The sequence below is a fragment of the Pristis pectinata genome, chromosome 24, assembly GCF_009764475.1.
Source record: "Pristis pectinata isolate sPriPec2 chromosome 24, sPriPec2.1.pri, whole genome shotgun sequence".
Classification (NCBI taxonomy): Eukaryota; Metazoa; Chordata; class Chondrichthyes; order Rhinopristiformes; family Pristidae; genus Pristis; species Pristis pectinata.
Genome location: NC_067428.1, coordinates 23,994,464 through 24,021,751, shown reverse-complemented (window position 1 = coordinate 24,021,751; position 27,288 = coordinate 23,994,464). Strand labels below are relative to the sequence as shown.

Below are 27,288 nucleotides of genomic sequence, written 5' to 3'. Positions count from 1 at the left end.
TCTCTAGGATATTGAAAGATAGTTGGTCATTGAAGCTAATAACAAGGGTACTTTATTAGATAAAAGGGAAAGCACTCTTACTATGACTTTCTCCATAGTAGCAGACAGCTCCTGGCATATTCCACACTAAACAATGTTACATGTCAGAGAGCTGTAGGCTTCAAGTAGCAAAGATTTTTAAGAACCAATGTTACATGTGACATATATTACAATGACATTACAGCAGGTTTTAGGTAATGCTTATCTTTAATAATTGTCATAAGTCTGAAAAAGCTACAGTGGTATCCACGTTGCACAGATAATGAAAAGACAAACAAACTAAAGACTTGGGAGTAAATAGATGCTTTGCAGATTGGTGGAATGTGGCTCGTGGTCAATCCCATTGCTATCTGGTTCAACCTTTCATCTTCTGCTGATATAAATTATTTTCACAATCATAACAATGAAAGAAATGTCATCAGATTCTATAATAATACCAAGTTGGGGAGTGAACTAAACTGAGAAATTATACAGAAGAGGACAATAGGGAGAAGGAAGCTAGCAGAATAGTTGGTGCAACTTAATGCGGAAAATTATGGAGCACATTTTTGGATGTGGTGAGGATTGGAGGGAGCTGAGAAGATTAATAATAAAAAAAATCAGATTCTTAATTGAACTCTGAAATAGAGAAGTCTAAGGATGCCTTCAAAATAAAAACTTCCTCTGGATTGGAGGCCAACACAGATCAAACAAGGAATACTTTGTAGAAATAATGAGAATGGATTCATAGATAAACTTATAGAAAATAGAACACACTGGATTGACACAGCACTGGACAGGCCATTCGGCCCACGGTGTTGTGCAGATACTGATGCCAATTTATACTAAATGTCCTCCTCCTATTTATCATCCATATCCCTCCATTCCTTTCATATTCATGTGTCTATCTAAAAGACTCTTAAACTCCACCAAACTGCCTGATTCCACTACTAACCCAGTAACCCACTCCAGTCACCTACCACTCTCTGTATATATAAAAAAAAACTTGCTCCTCGTGTCGCCTTTAAACTCCACCCCACCCCACCAAACTTAAAAGCATGTGACATTTCTAACCTGGCAAACAGATTCTGACTGTCTGCTCTATCTATGCCTCTCATAATTTAAAAAACCTCTATTAGGTCTCCCCTCAGCCTTTGCCTCTCCGAGGAGGACAACCCAAGTTAGTCCAACCTTTCCTTATAGCTCATACCCTCTAATCCAGGCAGCATCCTGGTAAACTGCTGCACCTTTTCCACCATCTCCACATCCTTCCTATAATGGGGCAACCAGAACTGCACACAATACTCCAAGTATAGTCTGACTAAATTTTTATATAGCTGCAGCATGACTTCCTCACTCTTGTACTCAACACCCCTACCAATGAAGGCAAGCATTCCATATACCACCTTTACCTCCTTATCCACTTGCATAGCCACTTTCAGTGAACTATGGACCTGGACCCCAAGATCACTCTGTACCTCAATGCCATTAAGGGGCCGACCTTTAACTGTGTACTTTCTCTTTACATTTAACCTCCCAAAGTGCAACACCACACACTTGCCCAGATTAAACTCCATTTGCCACTTCTCTGCCCATATCTATAACTGACCTTTATCCCATTGTATCCTTTGATAGTCCTACACTGTCTACAACTCCGCCAATCTTGGTGACATCCACAAACGTGCTAATCCACCCACTTACATTTTCATCAAAATCACTAATATATATCACAAATAATAGGTCCCAGCACCGATCCTTGCAGAACACCACTGGTCACAGACCTCCAGCCAGAATAACAGCCTTTCTTCTGTCTGTCTTCTAAGGGCAAGCCAGTTCTGAATTCAAACTTGCAATTTACCCTGGATCCCATGCACCTTTATCTTCTGAATCAATTTACCATGAGGGGTAGGTTGATTCAGAATTGATTCAACTTCATATTGTTCTGTTTGATTCTGCAGAACACTGCAACAATCATTGAAATTAATACACAAACCTAATGCATCTATGATTTAATACATTAGTTTAATTCCCCTGTATCCTTTTACATGCTAATTGTGCTTATCTATTAATAATCATGCAATACAGTAGCAGCCCTTGAACTGCAGATCCATTGAAGTCAGTGAAAGCAAATTTCAGAAGCAGAGTACAATACTCAGATGCTACTTTAACATAACTTTAGCACCAGATGACTGAGGACAGATTTCTTCCATGTATTCTCAAAGAATCATGAAAGCAAAAATGGTGATAACTTCTTATAGGAACTTCGAAGCACAGAAATAATTCTGAATTTCTGGGTTGAGTATATTAGACAACTTTAATCTTTGGGTACTTCATTTTAAGAATAATGTAAGAATCAAGGAGACTCTATCACAAAGATTCAGTAAAGCGATTGGAGCTGAGAGGTTCACAGTATGACAGAAGGCTTCATTATTTTATGGGAGCAAGAGTCCATCCAAACATGTAGGAATATTTTGGACCTGTTTCAACTTATGGAAGGTTTTAAGAGAGGAACATAGAAAAATTGCTTCTGCTGTTATGTGAGTCAGTGACAAAGCAGAAAAACTAAAGATCAGCACTAAGGGACAAAGTAGGAAATTAGTTGTTCTTCACAGTCAAGAAAGCTTCACTGCAAATGGTTATTGAGGCAAATCTACTATACCATCAAAAGGCAATTGGCTAAATGTGTGAAAAATGAAGAATAGAAAAAGTACAGGAAAATAAGATTAATGTATAGGAAGCTGTTGTTTAACAGTTAACTCTGCCACAAATGCAGTGAATTGAATGAACTTGTTCTACATTGTAATTTCCACTATGTTATTCTGCTGCTTTGTAAATTATCCCGTTAAATCTGTCAATCCATTGTTGCATTCCAGTCTAGAGGAAGTTCACATATCATCAATATCCAGGCCTTAATGTGTAGTTTTCCACAATAACAGTGAATGGCAGGGCCCTGGAGAGTGTTGTTGAACAGAGAGATCTGGGGGTACAAGGACATAGTTCCCTGAAAGTGGTGATACAGGTAGACAGGATGGTGAAGAAGTCATATGGCATGCTTGTCTTCATTGGCAATGGCCTTGAGTACAAGAGTTGGGACATCGTGTCACAGTTGTACAAAGTGTTGGTTGTACTATATGTAGAGTATTTTATGCAGTTCTGGTCACCACATTGTAGGAAGGATGTGATTAAGTTAGAGAGGGTACAGAAAATATTCACAAGGATGTTGTTTGGACTGGAGGGTTTGAGCTATAAGGAGATATTGGATAGACTGGGACTATTTTCCCTGGAGCGAAGGAGACTGAGGAATGATCTTCCAGAGATGTAAAAATCATGAGGGGCATAGATAGGATAGATGGTCACAGTCTTTATCCCAGGGTAGGTGAGCTGAAAACAAGAGCACATAGGTTTAAGGTGAGAGGAGAAAGATTTAAGGGGGAAGTTGGGGGCAGGTTTTTCACACAGAGGGTGGTGGGTATGTGGAACAAGCTACCAGGGGAAGTGATACCGGCAGGTAAAATTACACCATTTAAAAGACATTTGGACAGCACATGGATAGGAAAGGTGTAGAGGGATATGGACCAAAAGCAGGCAAATGGGACTAGCTTAGATAGGCATCTTGGATGGCATGGACAAGATGGGCCAAAGGGTTTGTTTCTGTGCTGTATATCTCCGTGGATGTATAAATTTGGCGTCAGCACTGTGAATGAGGCTTGTATTTGTGAACAAGCAAATATATGGCATATGCAATATCTTCTGGTTAAAGATCAAGTTATACATTTAGGTAGGTGAAAGGTGAAAAATCAGGAAATGTTGATGTAAAAGGGGACCTTGGTGTCCTTGTACATCATTTACTGAAAGCAAACATGAAAGTGCATTAAACAGACTTTCATTACAAGTGGTTTTGAGCACAGTAACAAAGACATCTTAATACAATTTTACAGGGAATTTTTTTGCAACCTTGGTCTACATACCAAAGAAAGAACATACTTGCCATAAAGGAAGTTTCCTTAGTCTGATCCCTGAGACATCAGGTCTGCTGTTTGAGGAGAGATTGGGTCAACCAGACACCTGTTCACCAGAGTTTTTAAGAATGAAAGGAGAAAAATTCTGACAGGACTTTACAGGCCTTTACAGGAGGATGTTTTCCTCTGCCTTGGGGTTAAGAACTTAAGGTCATAGTCTTAGGATATGGGATAAGACATTTAGAACTGAGGTAAAAGGAGTGTAGTGTAAGATACTTTACCACAGAAGGTTGTGGAGCCCAAGTCACTGAATATATTACGAATGAATACACGTTAGTGTAGCAGTTAGCATAATGCTATTACAGTGCCAGCAACCTGTATTCAATTCCCGCCGCTGTCTGTAAGGAGTTTGTACGTTCTCCCCGTGTCTGTGTGGGTTTCCTCCGGGTGCTCCGGTTTCCTCCCACATCCCAAAAACGTACGGGTTAGGAAGTTGTGGGCATGCTATGTTGCCGCCAGAAGTGTGGCGACACTTGCAGGCTGCCCTCAGAACACTCTGCGTAAAAGATGTATTTCACTGTGTTTCGATGTACATGTGACTAACAAAGAAATCTTATCTTATTTAAGGAGATTAATCAATTTCTAGTTACGAAAAGTAGCAAGGGGTATGGGGAGAGATCTGGAATATGGTATCAAGATGGAAGATTAGCTATGGTTGTACTTAACAAGATCAAGAGCTGAATGCCATATTCACGATCCTATTGTTATTGAACTATATTCTGGTTTTTGCTTTGGTTCATTTGCTTATTTTATTGAAAGTGAGGTATCATTTCCACCTTTTGTGCATTACTCAAAATAAGAGATGTGATTACTGGCAATCTGAGGTATTTGGTATTTCTGCATTGTGCCATCAACATACATTGAATTGGGAACTGAGCACTGGATTATGCACCTGTAGATATGAGGGGAATTTGTGGCAAGGACATATCAGACCCAGAGAAGAAAGGGGTTTTTGAAAAGAAGGACTGAAAATGACCCTTCTTTATATCACCTGGATCATAGTCATGAATAATGTATGCACAGGAGGAAGTCTTTCTACACACAGTGTCCATGCCAGTCAAGAAAGAACAACCCAGTCTGATTTCGCCTTCCATGACCAGGTCCCTGGCCCTGCAGGTCACGGATCTTCAAGTGTACATCCAAGTAGTTTTTAAGTGTAATGAGGGTTTCTGCCTCTACCCCTCTTTCAGGCAGTGAGTTCCAGAGACCTACAACCCTCATCTTCCCTCTAATCCTTCTACCAGTCATCTTAAATCTATGTCCACTGGCTTTTGACACTGTTCCTTCAAAGGGAAATGGGTCCTTCCTATATCCAGCCCTGCCACCCACCCCCCAGAGTTAAATATCTCAAAGAATTACCACTTAGCCCTCTCTGTTCCAAAGAAAACAGGACCATTTTTTTCTGGCCACCTGACCAGTTTATTGATATCATCGTGCATCCTGAAATATTCCTCCTCATTGTCTACCACATGTTCAACTGCTGTAGCGTCTGCAAATTTCTTTAACACACTCCCTCCATTGAAGTCTGAATCAATTTGAAATGTCCCAAACTGATTCACAGCCAGCAACTTACGAAATGCAGTTACTGTGTCAATGTTGAAAATGTGGTAACCATTTTGGATTATGGTGCTGATGGTGTTGCAATGGTTAAATTATCAAATTTGTAAATCTGAGGTCTAGATTAACAGTCTAAAGACCTGTGATCAAATCCCTCCATGGTAGCTATGGAATTTAAACTTTGTTAATAATCTCTTAATTAAAGCAATAATCATTGGTAAAGATGACTAAACTATATGATAGTAATAAAAAAAATCTAGTAATCCCTTGCAGGGAAAGAAAATCTGCTATCCTAATCTGTTCCAGACCCACTGATATGGTTGGCTCTTAAGTATTCTCTGAAATGACCTAGCATTGGCAATTAAGGATGGACAACGATTGCTGCCTTCCTGGTGATATCTTGATTAGCAATGTGATCATTACAGAAGCTAATTGTACAAGGCAAGCAAAGGAATGACAAATTCATAGGTACATTTATTTAGCTTAACAATGGTTTCATTAATACTACTTTAATTAGATGATGGTTCATCATAAGATAGGTCACAACCAAAGTTGAAAAGAAGTGTAAGTAATTTAAGGGTTAAGGATAAATAATGACTAAAGCACCAGAAGAACTTCTCTGTTCTTCCTTGAAATAATGCCCTGGAATCTTTTACATCCACCATAGGGCAGATGTGACCTGGGTTTAATGTCTCCTGGGCAAGAAAATAACATATTCAACTGTTCAGCACTTGAATACTTTAGCCATGTGATTGGAGTAAATGCACAATTCCACAAGGACGATGGTATAGTTCCTTATAAATGAGGAGAGCGAATCCAAATTTCAAGCCATAAAATTGAAGTCTTTGTTAGCTTTAAAGTAAAATCTGATTCCAGACAGAAGCATGTAACAAGATATCCAAAGTTAATTGAAGAAAATGAAACTTTTTAAAAAAGATGTGCCACATTCTTGGGGCAAAATAATCATTTTGCCTTTCTGTGGGCAGGTTTGCCATCATTGCCCCATGTTCTTGCTTTTTCAAATGGAAACAACAGCCTTCTGATACAATGGGAGCCTCCCAGTACAACAACAACTGGTTATGTGGTCGAATGGTGTGTAGTGTCTGAGAAAATTGCCTGCAATATCAACTGGCAAAATGTCCCTGCCAATAATACAGAAGTAATTGTACAAGGTAAGTAACTGAATGTTAAAGTCATGGCTGAATAACTGGACCATCATCAATAGGACCGGTCATAATGAAGGTTGAAAAAGCAATAGAGAAAAGATGCATTATGTAACAGTTAATAGGCAGGACTGAGGAGATAATGCAATGTAACAGGTTTAAGGGCAGAAGTTAATATTAATGCAAAGTTGGATTGTGATTGAATAGAAGTTTTGTTATATTGTGGGTCAACTCCTTCGAAATATTATCTTGTGCCTCAAGGTTAACAATTATCTGAATGAATAGCATCTCACTAAAGGGGTACTGTAGAACAGTGGGTAAGTTAACTGATTAGAATCTAGAGAGCTGCCTGATTGATTTGAAGGCAAATCCTAGTACAGCAGCCAGGATGTTTAAATTCAAGTAAACTTGAAGTCTTTGTTAGCTTTAAAGTGAAATCTGATTCCAACCAGAAATGTGTAGCAAGATTAGTATTGGTTTATTATTGTCACTTGTACCGAGGTACAGTGAAAAACTTGTCTTGTGTACTGTTTGTACAGATCATAACCATAGGTAATTGGGGAAAAAAAACATCTTAAAAAGATGTGTCACACTCTTAGGGCAAAATTGCCTTTCTCTGGGCAGGTTTCACTATCCTACATTTTTGCTTCTCCAAATGGAAACAACAGACTTCTGATACAGTGGGAGTTCCCCAGTATAATAACAACTGGTTATGTGGTCGAGTAGTGTGACTGTCAGCATCACTAAAGGTGGTCATGAAGTTCTGGGTTGTCATAAAAGCCCATTACTAATGCCTATCGGAGAAGGAAAAATGCCATCCTTGTCTGGTCTCCAGGTGACTCCAGATTTACCAATGTGTTTGTGTCATATCTGTTCTCTGAAATGATAATGCAAAGAAAAATAGCAGTAAGTTTATCCATAGAGGTGCTAAAGCGATTCAAATGCCTGAGATACTCAGCTGATGGATGCTGGAGGCAGGTACCCTCACAACGTTTAAGAAGTAATGGGGAAATTGTTAGATATGATTAAGGAGGTTATAGTAGACACTTTAAAAAAAAAAATTCATAATAATTCGGCAAAGTCAAAGTGGTTTGGTGAATAAAGGGGAACCAGTGGATGTCAGAAGACATAAAGTCCTACAGCATAGAAACTGGCCCTTCAGCCTATAGAGTCAGTGCCCACCATCAAGCTCACATCTACACTAATCCGACACTAATTTTACTCTCCCCACATTTGCTTTTATCTGCTCTGCCATTAAGGTAATGGTTGATCTCTTACCTTGTTATCACTTTCTTGCACTAACCTTATATCCCTTGATTCACTTAATATCTAAAAATCTATTGACTTCTGTTTTGAATATACTCGGTGACCAAACCTCCACAGCTCACTGGAGTCAAGAATTCTAAAGATTCACTACCCTATGAGTTGGACTACAGGAAGGAGATAGAGAGCTTAGTAACATGGTGTCATGACAACATCTTTTCCCTCAATGTCAGCAAAAGAGCTAGTGAGTGACTTCAGGAAGGGGGGTGGTGCATGTGACCAAAACTGTTCATCACTGACCATTGCATGTTCCTCCTGAGCCATTGGGAACACTCTTCCCTCCTCCTGACATGGTCACATCATTTTCCAGGAGTTGGAAGAGGGCCAATTGTATTGTACATATGTCCCTTTCAAGGGCTGGCTCTTGAGGTCACAGTTGTAATGCTAAATGCCAGCAACAGCATAATCTTGCAGTGGATCGATTGAGTAGCCACATTGAAACTGGCACACCACACTGATGCAGGGAAACCATGCACCATTATTCTCAAAGTCTCAGTTTGCCATTTTTATGGGAAGCATAATGCTGTTATAATACTATTCAAAGAATATAGGAAAAATGGACAGCACAGTGGCACAGCTAGCAGGGCTGCTGCCTCGCTGTGCCAGAGATCCGGTTTTAATCCTGACCTCTGGTGCTGCCTGTGTGGAGTTTTCATGATCTCCCTGGGTTTCCTCTGGGTGCTCCAGTTTCCTCCCACATCCCAAAAACTTTGGTAGGTAAATTTTCCCCACTATAAATTGCTTGTGGTGTGTAGTGATAAAATATGGGGAGATTATGTAAATGTAGGGAGAATAAATAAATAAAAATGCAATTAATGTAGGATTGGTGTAAATGGGTTGTTGACGGTCAGCATGGGCTCGGTGAGCTGAAGGGCCTGTTTCCATTACTGGATCTCTGTGACCCTATGAAAGTAATCTCTAATCTAATGGTTCAAGACTATGAACTTCTAGGTTGAAATAGATTTCGAGGAATGGGGTGGGTGGAAATAATTGAATCAGGAAAACGCAGACAGAACATAATCATCATTTTAAAGTCAGGTACATGTGTATCTTTATTTAACTAGAAAATTTAGGGTAGTTTTGGAAATGAAGTTTCTTTGTTTACTGAAGAGCTGATCTCTGTGAAACAGTGAGCTACACTGCCACTATAGGCTGGAGAGTGTAACTGCAGGTAGAAGAGTTAAAAATGGCCGTTCCATTCTGGAGAAATAAAGGACTGCAGATGCTGGAATCTAGATGAGAAAACAACAAGATGCTGGAGGAACTCGGCAGGCCAGGCAGCATCCGTGGAAAAAAGCAGGAGGTCAATGTTTTGAGTCAGGACCCTTCTTCAGGACAGAAGATAGGAAAAGGGGAAGCAAAATATATAGGAGGGAAAAGCAGAGCAGTGATAGGTGGACAAAAGAGGGGAGATGGGGTGGGCACAAAGTGGTGATAGGTAGATGCAGGTAAGAGACAGTGATAGGCAGATACAAGGGGGAGGGGAGAGCAGATCCACTGGGGTCAAAGGTAAGGAGGAAAAATGGGGGGTAGAAAAAACAGAGGCTAGGAAAGGGAAGAAAAGGCATGATGGGGGAGTGGGGGTTACTTAAAGTGGCTGCAAGTTTCCAAGACGGAAAATGAGGTGCTGTTCCTCCAGTTTGCGCATGGAATTTTCTCGGCAGTGGAGGAGGCTGAGAAAATCTATGACCTATCAGTGATGGTGTGGGAGGGGGAATTGAAGTGACTGGCAACGGGGAGATGCAGATCACTGTTATGGACGGAGCGCAGGTGTTCTGTGAAACAGTCACCTAGTCTGCATTTGATTGGAACACCGAATGCAGTAGATGATGATAAGGGAGGTGCAGGTAAATCTCTGTCTCACCTGAAAGGACTGTTTGGGTCCATTCTAACTGGGGCATAATAATTTAAAATGATAAGGATTGATCATGTATTCAGAGTAGAATGTTGTGCTTTAGAATTAAATTAAATCTGCATTCCCTGCTCTAATTATTTCATCACTCCTAGATTCACACACACAAAGTGAATTAATAGTAGATGAGAGGTTAAAAGGAACCATTTTATATTTGCCCTTAACTTGTACCACTGGCTGTTGGAAGTATATGTTCATTCTGAAGGGAAAAGGATAAAACTGGGTCTTATGGATGAGTAATCATTGGCTATCAGAGGACAGTAAATCTTTGGAATACTCTGTCCCCAAGTGTGGTAGAGGCCAGATTTAAGAACTAAAGGTTGTGGCAAACTGGCACAGAAGAGCAGTTGAGACCAGCATAGATCAGCCATGATCTTATTGAATGGCAGAGCAGGCTTGAGCAGCCTGGTGGTCTACTCCTCCTGCTATTTTCTTGTGTTCTTTTATTTATTTTAAAAGCCAAGGTTTGGGTGGAAGAATAAAGCAAGGAAATATTGCCTCAAGAAATGGAACAAGTGTCCATATCTGTCAAAAAAAAACCTATATATTGCCTTTTGACCCCGCAAGCTTAATGCTGACCCAAATCCAAAAGTAAGGTTGGAATCATGGCCACCCGGAAATCTTTTGACTCTGCAAGCAATGAATCCTCCAAATCTCCTGATTGTTGTGTTTATGTATGGATGCTACCCTTTTAGCCAAATCTTTGAATTGATGCAAGAAAAATATGGATCATTGTGGAGTACCAAAAGGCAGTTTGGTTGAATTTAGGTAAATTGCAAAACCTTGTCAAAAGGGTAACATTGCTGTATTGGATTGAATCTCAAATTACTTTTTAAAGGATTGTGAATGATAGAGATTCATGTAGGTGATTCTCAAACATTGTTCACTGTTGCACACTTATGGTCCTGTAAAAAAAAAACTGACCTAGTAACTTAACCTCTACACAGTTAGTACCCAGATTTCTAATTAAATATGTTGATGACCAATCTTAATTTAAAAAAATAGAAAATAGAAAATACTGGAAATATTCTGCAGAACAAAATGTTGTTAACGGACCTGCTCTAACTTAGCCTTTCTAAATATTCCTCTGAAAGTAAAATACTAAAGGATTATTAGACAAGAAGAGAATTTTTTTTTGTTGGAGCAATACTAAAATGGTGTGAATTTCCTTTTCTAGATAACATTAAGCCAATGCATCTATACAACATTTTGGTTTATCCTGTTTTTGATGACTTACCAGGCTTTCCAGCATCTACTCAAGCGTATTCAAAAGAAGGCAGTAAGTACTATGAATAAAGTTTGCTGTTTTGCCTAATGTTTACTTTGTAAATGTTCTGAGAGTACTTGCCTCCACCACCTAGTCAGGCTGTCTGTTTCAGATTCCAGCTACCCTCTGGGTGAAAAAAATGTTTCCTCAGTTCTCCTCTAAACCTTTACCCTAAACCTATGTCCTCTAGTTTTTGACACCTCTGTACTGGGGAAAAGTTTCCTACTGTATAACCTGTCCATGGCTCTGATAATTTTGTCAACCCCAATCGGGTCCCTCCTAAGCCCCTTCTGCTCCAAGCAAAACAAACCCAGTCCATCCAGTCTCTCCTCCCAAATGAAACTTTCTATCCCAGACAACATCCTGGTGAATCTCCTCTGCATCCCCTCCAGTGCAATCACACCCTTCCTCTAGTGTGGTGACTAGAACTTAGACGAGAGATTCTGCAGATGCTGGAAATCTGGAGCAACGAACACAAAATGCTGGAGGAACTCAGCAGGTCAGGCAGCATCTATGGAGGGAAATGAACAGTTGACGTTTTGGGCCAAGACTCTTCAGTCCTCCCAGTCCTGATGAAGGGTAAAGTTTTACCATGACCTCCCTGCTCTTACATTCAATGCCCTGGCTAATGAAGGCTAGTATCCTATATGCTGCTTCATCACCTTATCTACCTGTACTGCCACCTTCAGGAATCTGAGGTCCCTCTGTTCATCAATGCTCCCTAGGGTGCTGCCATATATTTTGTACGTCCTACCTTTATTAGTCTTCCCAAAATACATCACCTCGCACTAATTAGGATTAAATTCCATCTGGCATTGCACTGTCCATTTTAACAACTAATCAATATTTTTCTGTAACTTATCCTCCTCACTTCCAAAAACACCACCAATTTTTGTGTCATCTGCACACTTACTAATCATACCTCCTACATTCATATCCAAATCATTAATGTATATGGCAAACAGCAAGGGGTTCCAGCACCAATCTCTGTGACATACCACTGGTCACAGGCTTCCAATCACAAAAACTACCCCCCATCATCACCTCTGCTTCCTATCACCAAACCAAATTAGAATCCAATTTGCCTTGGTTTCTGTGGGCTCCAACCTTTTAGACCAGTCTCCCAAGTGGGACCTTCTTTAAGGCCTTTACTGAAGTCCATGGAGGTGACATCAACTGCACTGCCCTCATCAACACATTTTGTTACATCTGTGAAAAATTCAATCCAATCGGTCAGACATGATGTTCCCCAACGAAGCCATGCTAACTATCTTTGATTAATGCCTGTCATTCCAAGTGTAGATTAATCCTGGTTTCAGGATTTTTTTCCATAGCTTCCCTGTCGCTGATGCAAGACTCACTGGCCTGCAATTACTTGGCTTATCCCTACTATTCTTCTTGAATAAAAGTGAAGATTTAAATATTTCTGTCAGTGCCCCCAGCACTTTCCTCCCTTAGCACCCAGGGCACACCTCATCAGGCCCTGCTAAGACACCTGATACCTCCTCTTGGTTAATGCTAACATGTTCTAGAATTTCACTGACCCTCTCCCTGAATTCTCCACAATAAGATGTCCTTTTGCTTGTGAACGCAGATGAGAAGTATTCATTTAAGGCCACACCTATATCCTCTGGCTCCACACACAGATTGCTACTTTGGTCCCTAATGAACCCTACCTTTTCCTGGTTACTGCCTTTCCTTTAAGTGAATGTTCACTTAGGTAAAGTCTTTGAAAAACCCAACATGGGGAAAGAAAAAAAAAGAAAATTAGCACAAAGGTGAGAAATTTTTTTTTTACAAAATCCTGCTTGCTCACATGTTGGTGTCATTATTATTACAGCTCCAAGACGCAGTCCAGAAATTCGCTCTAAACAGATCTGGAAGACCAAAGTTCACCTCGAATGGCATGAGCTTCCAATTGATGATCGGAATGGTTTCATCAGGAATTATACAGTATTATATAAGAATAGGATTGGCAAGCTGAAATGTAAGTGAAACCATTGAAAGGTTCATTTAGTTATAGTAATAGTTGAAGTAAATTAGTTAGCACTGACAATGGAGGCAGTTTGGAGAAGTTTACTGGGTTGATTCCTGCGATAAAGGGATTCTGTAATGAGCAACGTTTGAGCACGTTGGGCCTATACTCATTGGAGTCTAGAATAATAAGATGTGATCTGAATGAAACACAAGATTTTGAGGGATGTTTGATAAAATAGATCTTGAGAGGAGGTTTCCCCCACAGTGGGGCATTTATTCAAGTCAGGATAAATAGATTTTTGATCGACAAGGAGGTGAGGGTTTAGGGGAACAGGAGCTGAGGCCAAGATCAAATCAGCCACAGTGTTATTAAATTATGGCACCAGCTTGAGGCCTTCTCCTTCTGTTTCTTCTGTTCCCAATGTTACAAACCCATGACTCACTCAGAAAATGCCATTTTCACTGGCTCTCTCGCACTTAATGAAAGACTGTAGACAGGACTGAAGGCCTGGTTGCATGAGTGCCAATTTCAACACATTTTACTTAGCTTCTCTGTTCCTCAGCTGTTGTCGTCAATGGATCTGAGCACAATTGTATCCTTGCTGGCCTGTCACCAAACACAGAGTATGACGTGAGCATCGTGGCCTCAACAGATGCAGGAAATGCTACTGGCTCCAATCTGGCCATTACTACCAAGACATTTGGTAAGAATTATCTAGATCCATAGTCTTGCACAGTTTAAAAGAAATAATGTACCATGTTTAACACAGCACCAAATGCCTTTCTACAGCTTCTTTGAAGTATATTACTAAAGACTTGTATTAATAAAGCTTTCTGGTTGCATAATCCCTATATGGTTTTGGATTGAAGCTGAATGTTTGCTTAATTGGGAAATTAATAAGCAAGAGAAAAAGTGGGCACCTCAGTGAACAGACCAGGCAAGATAGATATATATATATCTCTCTCTCTCCGGTTTTGATGTTTGATGTTTGAATTGCAGTGGAATAGTTGGTTAAAATGGGGTTAACTGAACGGTAGCATTCACCAGACTGTCTCTTCACGAATTAGTGGCTTGTAACTACTAATGATGAAGTCAAAGCACGGAAGGACAAGGAGACTGGAAAACCTTTACCTTTTGCTAATGTTATTTTCTCCACGTACTCTACAGAGCTTCTACACGGTGTGGTAGCATAGTGCTTCGTTATCCAAAAGCCTGAATTTAATTAGGCCGGAGTTTAAAATCCCGTCACTGTAGCTGGGAAGTTTAAATTCAGTCAATTAAATTAATTTTCAAAAATTAATACTGATAATAGTGACCATGAAACTAACAGTTTGCCATAAAATTCCATTTGGTTCACCAAGTGCTATTTAGGCAAGGAATCTCTATACCTCCATGTGCAGCTCACTGAAATGGCCCAGCACAGCGAGCTGCACATGGAGATATAGCTCACTGAATATTCAGTGCAAGAGCAATAGATGTTGGCCTTGCTCATAATGCCCATAACTGATGAATGGAAAAACAAAGGCTGCATGTTTCTCACAGTAGCACTGGAAACATTGGGTTGAGTCGTTGAAAGAAAGTGTCCCATGAATTACCAATCGTGTTGGGTTGCATGTACCACACCAGAGATCATGGAGGAATCTGCTGCCAAACTGTGGGGAGTTTTCACACATCAATGTTGACATTGCAGCCAACCATGGAGAAACGGGGTCATCTCCAGGGACAATGCAGCTGTGCCCTGGAGTCTATGGCAAAATAACAAACTCCTAGGGATGCTCATACTGGGTTACAAAGGCTGATCTCAGCATCATCTCCACCTTTGACCACTAATGTAGTTACATCCAGGACACCCTTCAGTACTTTTTCCTGCTCATCAGTGGACGTTCCAAGCGACAGCTCACTCTCAGGTTGGCAGCATTTCTGCACATTTGGAACCCAATTCCTCAGTGTCCAGCCTGGAAGGAGCTGGAGGCAAAGATGTAAAAGGGGTCCATTGACCTGAGCCAACATAAGCAAAGCTGTGCCAGTCAAGGCAGGCAATTGTAGATTGTGTGACAGGCAGTGAGTCTCCTTCCACACGAAGCCTGAGCAACTGGAATCGGTTGCTCCACTGCTCTTCCTGTACGAGGAAATGTATCTATGTCAGGAAACCCCTTAACACACACACGTGTACAACACGTGCAAACATGCAAATGCACACACAGACACATGTAGGGCTCATGTCCATGCATTTGTATGTCTGACACCAGACACCTGAAGCATACTTCCAAATTCTGTCTTGCAAGAGATTAGCATGTGAACAGAGAAGATGATTCAAGGAATTTCTCAATGCCTCCATGAGGAAAAAAATGCAACATTCCCACTGATCCTTGGGTATCTCTGGCCCTTGATCAGTCAAAATGGAGAAGGAGCCTTCAGGATGGCATTGAGAAGTTAAACTGTTGTGAGCTCACAGAAGCCCAGTGTAAGTGGTGGGAGGAGTACACCAACTCTCCAACTACCTGTCCTGATGAGCACCTCCTGCCTTACCTGTAGAAGATTCTGCAGGTCTCACATTGGCCTCCTCAGCCATCTGAGACCCCACAAAACTGGAATTGAAAGCAAGTGGTCCTCATACTGAGGAACTGCTTAAGAGATTACAGTCACCACAAAGACTTTAGATTTTTGTTTTGCTACTTAGATTATCTTAATGTCAGCTAAATATCTCCTAAGGCTTTGTAATATTTAGGCTCAGGGTGGATGATGATCCCTTTTAAATAACAGGCAGCAGCACAGTGGTGCAGCTAGTAGAGCTGCTCCCTCAGCACCAGAGACCTGAGTTCAATCCTGACCTTGTGTGGAGTTTGCATGTTTTTTCTCTGTGGATGGGTGGGCTTCTTCCAGGTGCTGTTTCCTCCCACCTCCCAATGACATGCGAGTTGGTAGGTTGCCAATATAAATTGCCACTAGTGTGTTGGTGAGTAGTAGAATCTTAGGGGGAGTTAATGGGAATGTAGGGAGAATAAAATACAATGGAATTAATGTAGGGTTGGTGTAAATTGGTGGCACATACACAATGGGCTGAAGGATTGTATCTCTCTGCAACTCTGATATTGCAGATGGCCAGCTCCCCCAGTTAGTAACATGCACGGTCTGGTGGATGGACAAAAACAGCATTGGGATTATAACAATGTGTTTCTACCCTGATGGTCCTTGAGGAGAGCCTTCCATCACCCACACTTGCGCCAAGTAGCAGAACTTACAGCCCACCTGAAAACTGTAGCTCCAAGAATGGAACTCCAAACCAACATCAACCTTCCCTATCCCCACTCCCTCGATCCCTTTGTTTCTTTTTGCTCCTGTACAGAATGCAACAGATACTTGATACGTAGATTGCCCCCCCCCCCGTAAAAGTTATGCCATGATACTTTGTTTATTAATCTGTGAGATTTTTGTTAATGAATGCACCATTTTCAATTATCAGATGATGGAGAAGTGGAACTGTTTCTGATGTGCGTCTTTTCTTTCTCTCTGTTTACGGCCCTGGCTTTAATTGCAGCCTTCGTCTACCAACGACACAGGTATGAGGCAGAAATGTTTTCTCTTTGACTTGTAGCAAACAATATTTGAGCTGGAGCACTGGCTGATATCAGAACATCAGCAAACAGTGCCTGTGGAATCACAGCAAAGCAGCATTCTCATCCTTCACATTTATCTCTTCAATCTACAGAATTAAGAAACATTTCTGGCCCAACATTCCAGATCCTGCAAATAGCACCCTCGCTCAGTGGATGCCAAAAAAAACTATGGCAGGTAATTCTTTATCTTCATTTATTCATCTGTCAGAATGTTTCACCACTGGGAAGGCCAGCATTTCTTGTCCATTACTAATTGCTCTTGATAAGGTATATTCTTGAATAGTAGCAGTTCTGGTGATTGAACTCCCACAGTGCTGTTGGATTGAGAGTTCCAGGACATAGATCCAGGAGCAATAAAGGGACAGTGATATATTTCCATGTCAGGATAGTGTGTGACTTGGAGGGGAGTGTGCAGGTGGTGGTGTTGCCATGAATGTGAAGGGCTTGTCCTTCTTGATGGTTGAAGTCATGATTTGGGAGGCACTGTCACAATAGTCAAGCTACCTAGCCTGCTCTGACAGCATCTCCCAAACTATTACTCATCTTTGTTGACACAGGTGAAGCAGCAATTCACTTGCACTTCTCCTATTTAGAATATGTTTGCCGTCACGATGTGGCCTCCTCTACACTGGAGAAACCAACACAGATCTGGTGACTGCTTTGCAAAACATCTCCATTGAGTCCACTGGTGTGACCCTGGGCTTCTAGTTGCCTTTCACATTAATTCTTCTTTCCCACACTAATCTTTGACCTCGTATACTATTCCAAAGAAGCCCAACATATCCTCAAAGAACAGAACCTAATCTTTCATCTGGACACATTGCAGCTCTAGAGACTCAATATTGAGTTCAAAAATTTTAGATAACCAACCTTTCCTATCTGGGTCAGTTGAGCTGTGAGGCAGCAACACTACCTGCTGTGCCACTGTGTGACCCTGCCTTCCTGTGGGAGGAGTTTGTCTTTTATTACATGTTCATGGGTGGCACTGAACTGAACTTATTTCCCTGAACTGAAGCTTTTGCAACGTGCATCTGTTTAAACTCTCTGATGTCCATTCAATAGTAGCCCATGTCTACTAATAATGCCTCGTTAGACTTGGAAAAGAGTTTGTGAACTATATACTGGCTAACTATCTAAGATACTTGGAAAATTCTGGATGCAATGTTGCAAAGTGGTTGTTGGTTCTTAATTAAACTTTGCAAGCCATGTGTCAAAGATTTGTTTTTATTTGTTTATGGAATGTTGGTAAAATTGGCCACGCCAGCATTTATTGCCCAGTGGTTAGTCACCTTAAACCACTGCGGTTTGTCTGGTAAAGGTGCGTCCACAGTGCTGTTGAGGTAGGGAGTTTCAGGATGATGAGGGAACAGCAATGTAGTTCCAAGTCAGGGTGGTATGCAACCTAGAGGAGAACATACAGGGAGTGCTGTTCCCATGCACCTGCTGCCTTATCCAAAAAGAAAGGAAACATTATTTTAGCATGCACAGATGTTGGCATATACACTGCAGAACAGAAACTTACCCTAATTTTTGCTTCAAAAGGATGTAAAAGACCTTCAGGAGGATCATAATCCAAAGACTCAAGTCCAAGTTGTTCATTGTGGGGGTCTGGCCAAATCCAACATCAATGGCACCAAATATTACTGGATACAGGGCACCAAGAGTGGGAGCAGTGCTAAGTGCGTCACCACCAGCCTGAATGAAGCCAAGAGCAGCACCAAGCAATCCCCACAGGAATTCATCGCCCAGCAAAATGAGTTCAATCCACAGGAACTGGAACACTTCCAGCACCTCGAACCAGAGCACAGCAGAGTGACCATAAATGAGTACAAGAAACACAGGAATGCAACATTTGCTGTTCTCCCATCAAACTCAACATCACCTCTTCTCACTTGCTTATCTCAAGTTGTTCCTCACGATGAACATAGTCTGTTATCGCTATTTCAGAGCATTCCAGGTGACGGCCACGGTAAAACTCCACAGGAGTCGAGTCGTGTACTTGACGAACAGGAAATGTTGTGCAGCTTTCCATTTTTAATGAACTTGCATAATCATTCAAGCTCTGAAATATTAACTTAAATATTTAAAGTCATATACTGTGATGCAAAAGTTGCATGGGACCAGCTAATCATTGTACTTGTGCCAGAAGTATTATTGTTGGCTGATAGTGTGCCTTCATGATAGTTAATGGTTCATTACCAAATACACCTAAGGCTCTTTTCTGGAGCAATCTGCTTGTTCTATCACTGAGGGAAAATGATCGGAATTTATTTTTTAAAAAAAAACACCTCTCCCTCATCTACTTTTAAGTTTTATCTACTTTCTAAAAGTTCCTGTGCAGCAAAATCTGATTAACCTTGTTAGTGTTAACATTTTAATGGGTTTTCAGAGTGATCATTGTGCATCAGTTCTGAAAGGTAGACCAAGATGAAATAAAACTATATGATCGAACCTAGAACAATTGTCATTGTGGATGGTGTTAAAACTCAAAGGCCTTGAAGTAAGTGGAATCATCCCTCAAAGTAATGACAGACAGGAATTTCATGTAAACAGGTAACCCCTCCCCACCCTCACCATGCTTCTTCTCTTCTTCCCTTTCCTAGCCTTTCTTTTTTTCTACTTCTTTTTCCTCTCTCTCCTTACATTTGACCCATCCCCCGGTGGATCTGCTCTTCCCTCCTCCCCCGCACCTGCCTCTCACTATCTCTTACCTGCATCTACCTATCACCACCCGTGCCCCCCCGCCTCCCCTCTTTGTCCACCTATTGCTGCTCTGCTTTTCCCCCTATATATTGGGACTCCCCTTTTCCTATCTTCAGTCCTGAAGCAGGGTCCTGACGCGAAATGTTGACCGCCTGCTTGTCTCCACGGATGCTGCCTGGCCTGCTGAGTTCCTCCAGCATCATTGTGTTTTTCGTCTAGATTCCAGCATCTGCAGTCCTTTGTTTCTCTGAACATTATTCTATCTTAATATTCAGTTACAACACAGAATGCAGGCATGTCAGTTACACACTTTTGGAAGAGGCACGTTCCAATACCTCGCCTCGACTCTTCAGTGGTAAACCCCGGTCAATCAATAAATGAGTATTTCAACTTAGATTCTGAAGTGTAAAATATATACTTAATAAACAAAGCAGTGATCTGTAAGTGTTCTCTTTGCATCATCAATAAACTCATACAATTTGCTGAAGCCTTTAAGTCCCACTACTATAGCATAAAACTTTTTAAACACTAAGTTATAACTTTACACCACATTATCCCCACTTGTACTTTGTCACAATTACATGACAACAGGAAGTATCTCTACATTGTTTTACTTCTCCATTGAAGTAACTAATTGATTCTGGGAGACCTTTCTCACCCCCATTTCAGTCACCGGTGCTATGTTATCTAATGCAACTAGTGGTCTTGGATTGCAGGTCTAAGTCCAATTTTATTTGAAGTTCTCTCATTTTCTTCCAGCAGGGGTTGCAGGATTGTGAGTGGGACTGCAGACTAACATCTGTTCTCCCATTCAGTGAGGTACTGAAGTCTACCTCCACTCCACTAGGGTCATCCCACTAGGCACCGACCAAGAATGGGACTGGGATGTTTCCTGATCTTGTATGATTCAATTTTGCACTGCACTGCATGTAAAAGTCAAGGGATTGAATCAATTTTGCTTTTTTTCATGTGTGATTGTTACCAAGTGCTGAAATAACTTGGTGAGTGGATGATATAATGGGTGATTACTTTGAGGTCTGATTATACTTTCTGTTGATATAAACTGTCAACATATGCCAAACGATTAGAAACAGAGAAGTAGGTTGGTGGTAGGTTACTGCCTAGTGCAACCAACAAAAGACAAGTTACAGAGGCTTCACTAAGCTGTTCTGTTGGCCTGGTGAGTAGTTCACCTGCTGGTGCTTTCCAAATTTGCAGAGACATGCCAAGTCTGAGTTAAGTCTGGGTTGAATTACCATCGCAGCAACTTAGTGTAAATCCAGAAACTCTGCATGACATAACCCTGTAAATTGGTATCATTTCCCAGAAAAAGAAATATTTTTTTCTTGAATTACTGGGCACATACAAAGCTCTTGCGTGCCAGTAGAAAATTGGAGGCTACAGTGCTCAGATCCATCTCGTTTCTATCATTTGTAACTCTAGTCAACATCTGGTATTAATAGGCAAGTATTTATGGTCAGTTGTGACTGTCTAAGCTCACCGCTAACCTCAAAATTTCATGGTGTGGAATCGTAAAATTACAAATTAAGTTTGACGCAATATGAGAAACTGAAGGATAAGGTTTTCTCAAAAACAAGATCATTTTAGAATCCCTTGTATTTTGAAATATTCTTGTCAGGAAACTACAATCAGCACATGGAAAATTTTTTTTTAGGGTCAAATCATTTCAAACCAATAATTGTGCTGTAAGCCATTAATAACTCACTTGGACCTAATGTAACAAAGTGGATAGTTTCAAGATATCTTATGGTGGGATTAAGTTCATGTCAGATAATTTCCCCCGATTCCATTGGTATTGATATTGGTTTCTTATTGTCACTTGTACCAAGGTACAGTGAAAAGCTTGTCTTACAAACCGATCGTACAGGTCAATTCATTACACAGTGCAGTTACATTGAGTTAGTACAAAGTGCATTGATGTAGTACAGGTAAAAACAGTAACAGTACAGAGTAAAGTGTCACAGCTACAGAGAAAGTGCAGTGCAATAAGGTGCAAGGTCACAACCAGGTAGATCGTGAGGTCATGAGGTCATAGTCCATCTCATTGTATAAGGGAACTGTTCAATAGTCTTATCACTGTGGGGTAGAAGCTGTCCCTAAGTCTGGTGGTACATGCCCTCAGGCTCCTGTATCTTCTACCCGATGGAAGAGGAGAGAAGAGAGGATGCTCTGGGTGGGTGGGGTCTTTGATTATGCTGGCTGCTTCACCAAGACAATGAGAGGTAAAGACAGAGTCCAAGGAGGGGAGGCTGGTGTCCGTGATGTGCTGGGCTGTGTCCACAACTCTCTGCAGTTTCTTGTGGTCCTGGGCAGAGCAGTTGCCATACCAAGCTGTGATACATCCAGATAGGATGCTTTCTATGGTGCATCAGTAAAAGTTGGTGAGAGTCAAAGGGGACAATCCAAATTTCTTTAACCTCCTGAGGAAGTAGAGGCTCTGGTGAACTTTCTTGGCTGTGGCATCTATGTGATTTGACCAAGACAGGTTCTCAACCCTCTCGACCTCCACATCATTGATGTAGACAGGTGTATGTACACTGCCCCCTTTCCTGAAGTCAATGACCAGCTCTTTTGTTGACATTGAGGGAAAGGTTGTTGTTATGACACCATTCCACTAAGCTGTCTATCTCCTTCCTGTACTCTGACTCATCACTGTTTGAGATACAGCCTACAACAGTGGTATCATCTGCAAACTTGTAGATGGAGTTAGAGAAGCATTGGAGAAGCAATTGACCAAATCACTGACAAACTTTGGGATTTCTGCTGGTACAGAAATCCCAACATTGCTCTCAATTTCGTGGATCATTGACAAGTGTTGCACTGTTGTTACTTCTGCAATATTTGCGCCATTATCTCTCAATTTCTCTTGGTTACATTACTGAAAATATAAGTGTCTCTGATATATCTGCCATGGATTATATCTATCTATTACCCTCATGTCTACTGCTCTCACTTAGATGTGCATCTTGCACTTAATTTCTGAGTGAGAAAACTTGGCACAAGTAAAGACTTGCATTTATATAGTGTTTTTCACATCCCTTTCAGGATGTCCCAAATGGCCAATGAAGTATAATCAATATTGTAAGGTAGAACACATGACAACCATTTTGGATAAATCAGGCTCCTACTAACAGCAAAGATGAGATAATCAGTTTTAGAAATGTTGATTGAGGAATAAACATTGACCAGGGCACAGATAATTCCCCTTCTTTCCTTCAATGACATGAGAAATCTATAGAACAATGAAGATGCTACTTAAAATTAAAACAGAAGCAAAATATAAATGCTTAATTATTTATAATAGAATGCAAGTGTTTCAACAGAAATGATTCAATCAACTTGGGACAATTTATTCCTGGTACCATTAACTATATTTTTGAATAATAGTGATAGGCTGGGGATATTTACACATTACTGATTTGATTAAATATAATGAATATTCACTGAATACCTTCAGTGTATGGAGAGTGCATTGAGTTAGCCTGTTACTAAAGCTACAGTTCTAACTGAGTGATAGATGAACTATCCACTGCCCATCAACTGATCAGAATCTAACATTATACTTAGTGGATGAGGGGGATTCTCATAAACCAAAATTGGCCTAGAAATTCTGGAGTTCCTAAATGGGTGTATTAGACTGATGTAGCAGGGTGCAGCAAACTTCAATAACATCTGAGGCCTCGCTTTAGTTTGCCTTGGATCTGGTCAGTTGAAGGTTGGGAGAGACAGGTCAGTGATCGGGTAAGGGGACAAAGGAGGTGGGATGGGGTCAGTAAGCAGAGGGAGGGAGGATCATGTTGTTGGTTAAGTGATGGGTCAAGGGAAGAGGGTGTGGATCAATCGTCAAGTGACCGTTCTGTGGGAGCTGATCAGACGAGAGGTCAGGGGAATGGGGTGACTGGGTCGGTGATCAGGTGAGAGATGGGAGTGGGAGTTGGGTTAGCAATCAAGGGAGAGGTCGGGGGATGGGAGGTTGGGTCAGCGATCAGATGGGAAATCTGTTTAGGATCTGAATGAGGAACCTTGGAGGATTTCTGGGTTTGAGCTTAGGCTGATCAAAGAGTCACAGTAAAGATCAGTGGGAAGGGAGGGAGGTAGGGACCTCAGGACCATAGGTTTGGGAGGGAGATTAGCAAATGGAAATGTCAGTATGGTCGGACAAGTGGAGAGTAAAAGATAAAAGATAAGTATGGTACATTCCTTAATGCTCAGTAATGACCATTCCTGTGACAATATAGGTCCTTCCCAGATTATGAGCACCCAGCTTGTGGACAACCTGTACCTATGATCAACGGTTTTGGAAGACTGGTGGGATGGATGGGGATGGATTTGCCGGCTGCTTCAGGCATCCTCCGCTGGGTGGGAATGGGGCATTTCTGTGCACCTTCTCTCCCTACCCCTGAGACGCAACCAAGTCAGGCTGGGCGGAGCCGAGCAGAGCTGGGACCGCTGAGCAGTCTTACTCGCTCACTGTCAGTGAGGCCAGCTGGCGACTGTTTTTCCTGCAGCTACTCACTTTCTCATCACAGCTGTTCCTGCGATCCTCTCCTATGCACTGTTTTTGTTCATTTCCAACCTACAAACAGTCCTCAGGAATGAAAACTGGCTGTAACCTTGGGGACTGCCTGTAGGGACTAATTTCCTCCACAGTGCACCAAAAGGAACTTTGCATGGGGAATGCCACAACACGATGCCCATCTGATGCTCTTAAGGCCTAGCAGCCAGCTTGTACCAGGATATACAACATAGAATGAGGCCATTTGGCCTATTGAATCTATGGTGGTTCCTAGCACAACAATCTTTTTGATCCCATTCCTCCACTCTTTCCCCACAGCTGTGCAAATTATTCTCAAAGACCAGCCAAATTTCTAAAGAAATGTGTTATGACTCAAATGGTCATAACCACACTTTGCTCCCTGCGATAGCACTCAAGTAAACAGTACCATGTGATCCAATTTCAAGGAAATTATGTATGGATAAGGTAACAATTTGCCCACTGGCTCCACCCGGTGGTCAACGTAAGCAGGGAATTTGATTTACCTGTTTTACAATGTAGTGATTTCATAACCTTTGTTTCAGAATATGGGTCATTCCTATTCATATTTCATATTATATCATTTGGACAACTGGGCTCAATATAGTGCGTGTGTTTGTGTGTGTGGAAAAAAATAATTAAGTACTTATTTCACATTTAATGATTGCACGATCCATGTTCAGTTTAATAAGTTGCAGAAATATTTGTAAAAAGAAATTAGAGCAAAAATATATTTTTATACATTTATTATTTTATTACTGCACTTGATGTGGAGATCTCTGATGGCTGTTTTGTGTAACTACTCTCTATTTTTGGAAGAGTCTTTCATACGGTGAAGTCTCCTGAGTCAACTCAGCAGTCTTTCCACTTTTCACTAAATCCTTAATATATTAAACTAATAATTGTTTCTGTAATTCGACGGTATTTTATTGCATGAGTGCAGGTCATTCCTTCTGCTTGAACTCTTCCAGTTTTACAGTAGTTTAATTTCAAACAAAAAGGTGCGTAAAAATATAAATTCTTAAACACCTCGGCACATCCCAAAACACCTTAAAGCCGACAAAGAACTTTTGAAGTACAGTCATTTTTGAAATGTTACAGAAAATCTGTGCAGATCAGGCTGCCAGAGAAAGTAATACAATAATAGACATTAATTTGTTACATATAATTATCAGGTTCTTTCATAAACCTGTTTCTTGCAAAATAGTAAAGTACGAAAAAATGAACTAATATTTTAATAGCTAACAAAGTGCTGAGTCCACTGTTCAACCAGCTGTTTAGAGCAGTTCAGATCAAACAGGTCAAAATCTTTTGGATCATTGGATCCTTGAGTTAGATAATCATAGCCAAGCTGACGCCAGAAGTGCTTTGGTATTCCCTGTTGCTTTGATATTGATAACTGTTTACACACCTCTTTATAAATGTGCTGAATTTTGTTGAGTGAGGCTCAAATGTATTCATAATTAATAGATGTTACATATTTGAAAGTACTGAGAATACTCACTTGTTTCCTTATCGTTATAATGACACTGGAGGCAGCCATCTGGCCAGTCGGGTCTATGCCAGTTCCCAGGGAAGTGATTTCCCCCTTCTCCTTATTCCCCTGTCCTCCTGCAACTTATTTTCTCTCACATGTCTGTCAGCACCCTATTGAATCTTCTTGCCATTAACCTACACTCAAAGGAGTAATTTACACCAGCCAATTAACCGACCAGTGCACCTTTGAGATCTGGGAGGAAACCGGGGCATACAGACAAAACACAGTCACAGAGAATGTAGAAACGCCACACAGACAGCACCTGAGGTCAGGATCGAATCCAGTCCTGAGGCAGCAGCACTAATGGCTGGGCCACCATTATGCTTGAAGGACAAGTTCAAAATGATGATCAAACGTCGGAGCAGAACTTGCTGCCTTTATGGAACCACTAATGTTCATCACTGACATTCATGTCAAATACTACTCGACTTTTCCAGATCTGTCGATGATTCCCAATTGGTGAGCCCCTTAATCACGGGCAATACATGAAATAATGCTGTCACAAGGAAGAACTAAACAATCCACACTCATAGCAAAAAATAAACTGCCAGAGGAACTCAGCAGGTCAAGCAGCATCTGTGGAGGCAGAGGGATGCTCAATGTTTTGGGTTGAGACCCTGCATCAGGACTCAAAAAGGCTATTAAAAAAAAATTAGCTAGACTTTACCTAGGCTTTACCTGCTGTTAAGGAATTTAAATAATTATCCATGTCCCTGTCATTGCAAAGTGTTCAAACACTGACACAGATAACTAACATTTAGTTAATTTGCAAGGGTATCAGAAGCTAGCTGAGGTGATTTTGATTTTTATGCAGCCATTTAATGGACTTTGAAATGATGATGTACGATTCAGCAATACAGTAAAACTTCAATAATCCATCGTCCTATTGTTTGGAACTCCTGATAGCTTGCCATCTAGTTCACTAATGAGTCTGGAATGTGAGCGGGAGGTCCGGAGTACAAGCAGGGCATGCAGTCAGAGATGGGGCTCAGGAGAGCACCCAGAGCCGGGGTGGGGTCCAGAACACAAAGGGGCACAAACGTGGACAGGAGCCGGGGTCCATCATGTTTGTATGTTTCTTGTTGCCTGTAAACTCACTGGTTCACTAGAAAATGGATATTGTACTGTCATGTAACATGTAAAGTTAAGTAAAATTGTGCTGGATATAAGTAAGAGTAATATCTGATAGTGCAGAAAAGCTGCTAGTCTGGCATTACCAAAGTCCCAAGTGTGACAGATAATTGGAGTTTTTCTGTACCCAACTGAAGGGAAATGGATAATATGGTGAAGAAAGAAAAATTGCAGGGCCACAGGGTATGGACAGAGTAATGGAACTATTTGAATAGCTAATTGAGAGTGCTGATATCGGCACATAGAATGGTGCAGCACAGATCCTAACTAATGATCCTCCACATTAATGCTACATTCAATGTTCGCTCATGTTATTATCATTATATATATATAAGATGCAGGCTGCTTTCATATAAACTTGTCTTATTACCATTACCTACATAATACCATTACATATATTTTTATTTTTCCCAAACTTAATTATATTATATTATTGTAGTTTGACGTCAAGTTTCATCTCACTTAAATTAGGTAATGGTAAATAGTGATACAAATATTAATTTGTGCC

At 40.9% G+C, this 27,288-nt stretch overlaps 1 protein-coding gene across 10 annotated transcripts in view; it reads left to right on the top strand.

The window, feature by feature from the left end:
• LOC127582749 (interleukin-6 receptor subunit beta-like) overlaps positions 1 to 19,315 on the top strand; it is a 73,622-nt gene extending 54,307 nt beyond the window's left edge. For all 10 annotated transcript variants that reach the window (XM_052038321.1, XM_052038318.1, XM_052038312.1 and 7 more), the window contains 7 exons: positions 6,581 to 6,766; positions 11,170 to 11,271; positions 13,100 to 13,246; positions 13,800 to 13,940; positions 16,701 to 16,797; positions 16,947 to 17,029; positions 18,397 to 19,315. In XM_052038321.1, coding sequence (XP_051894281.1) covers positions 6,581 to 6,766; positions 11,170 to 11,271; positions 13,100 to 13,246; positions 13,800 to 13,940; positions 16,701 to 16,797; positions 16,947 to 17,029; positions 18,397 to 18,425 — 785 coding nt within the window. In that variant the 3' untranslated portion in view covers positions 18,426 to 19,315. The remainder of the gene's footprint in view (positions 1 to 6,580; positions 6,767 to 11,169; positions 11,272 to 13,099; positions 13,247 to 13,799; positions 13,941 to 16,700; positions 16,798 to 16,946; positions 17,030 to 18,396) is intronic.
• The last annotated feature ends 7,973 nt before the right edge of the window (positions 19,316 to 27,288 follow it).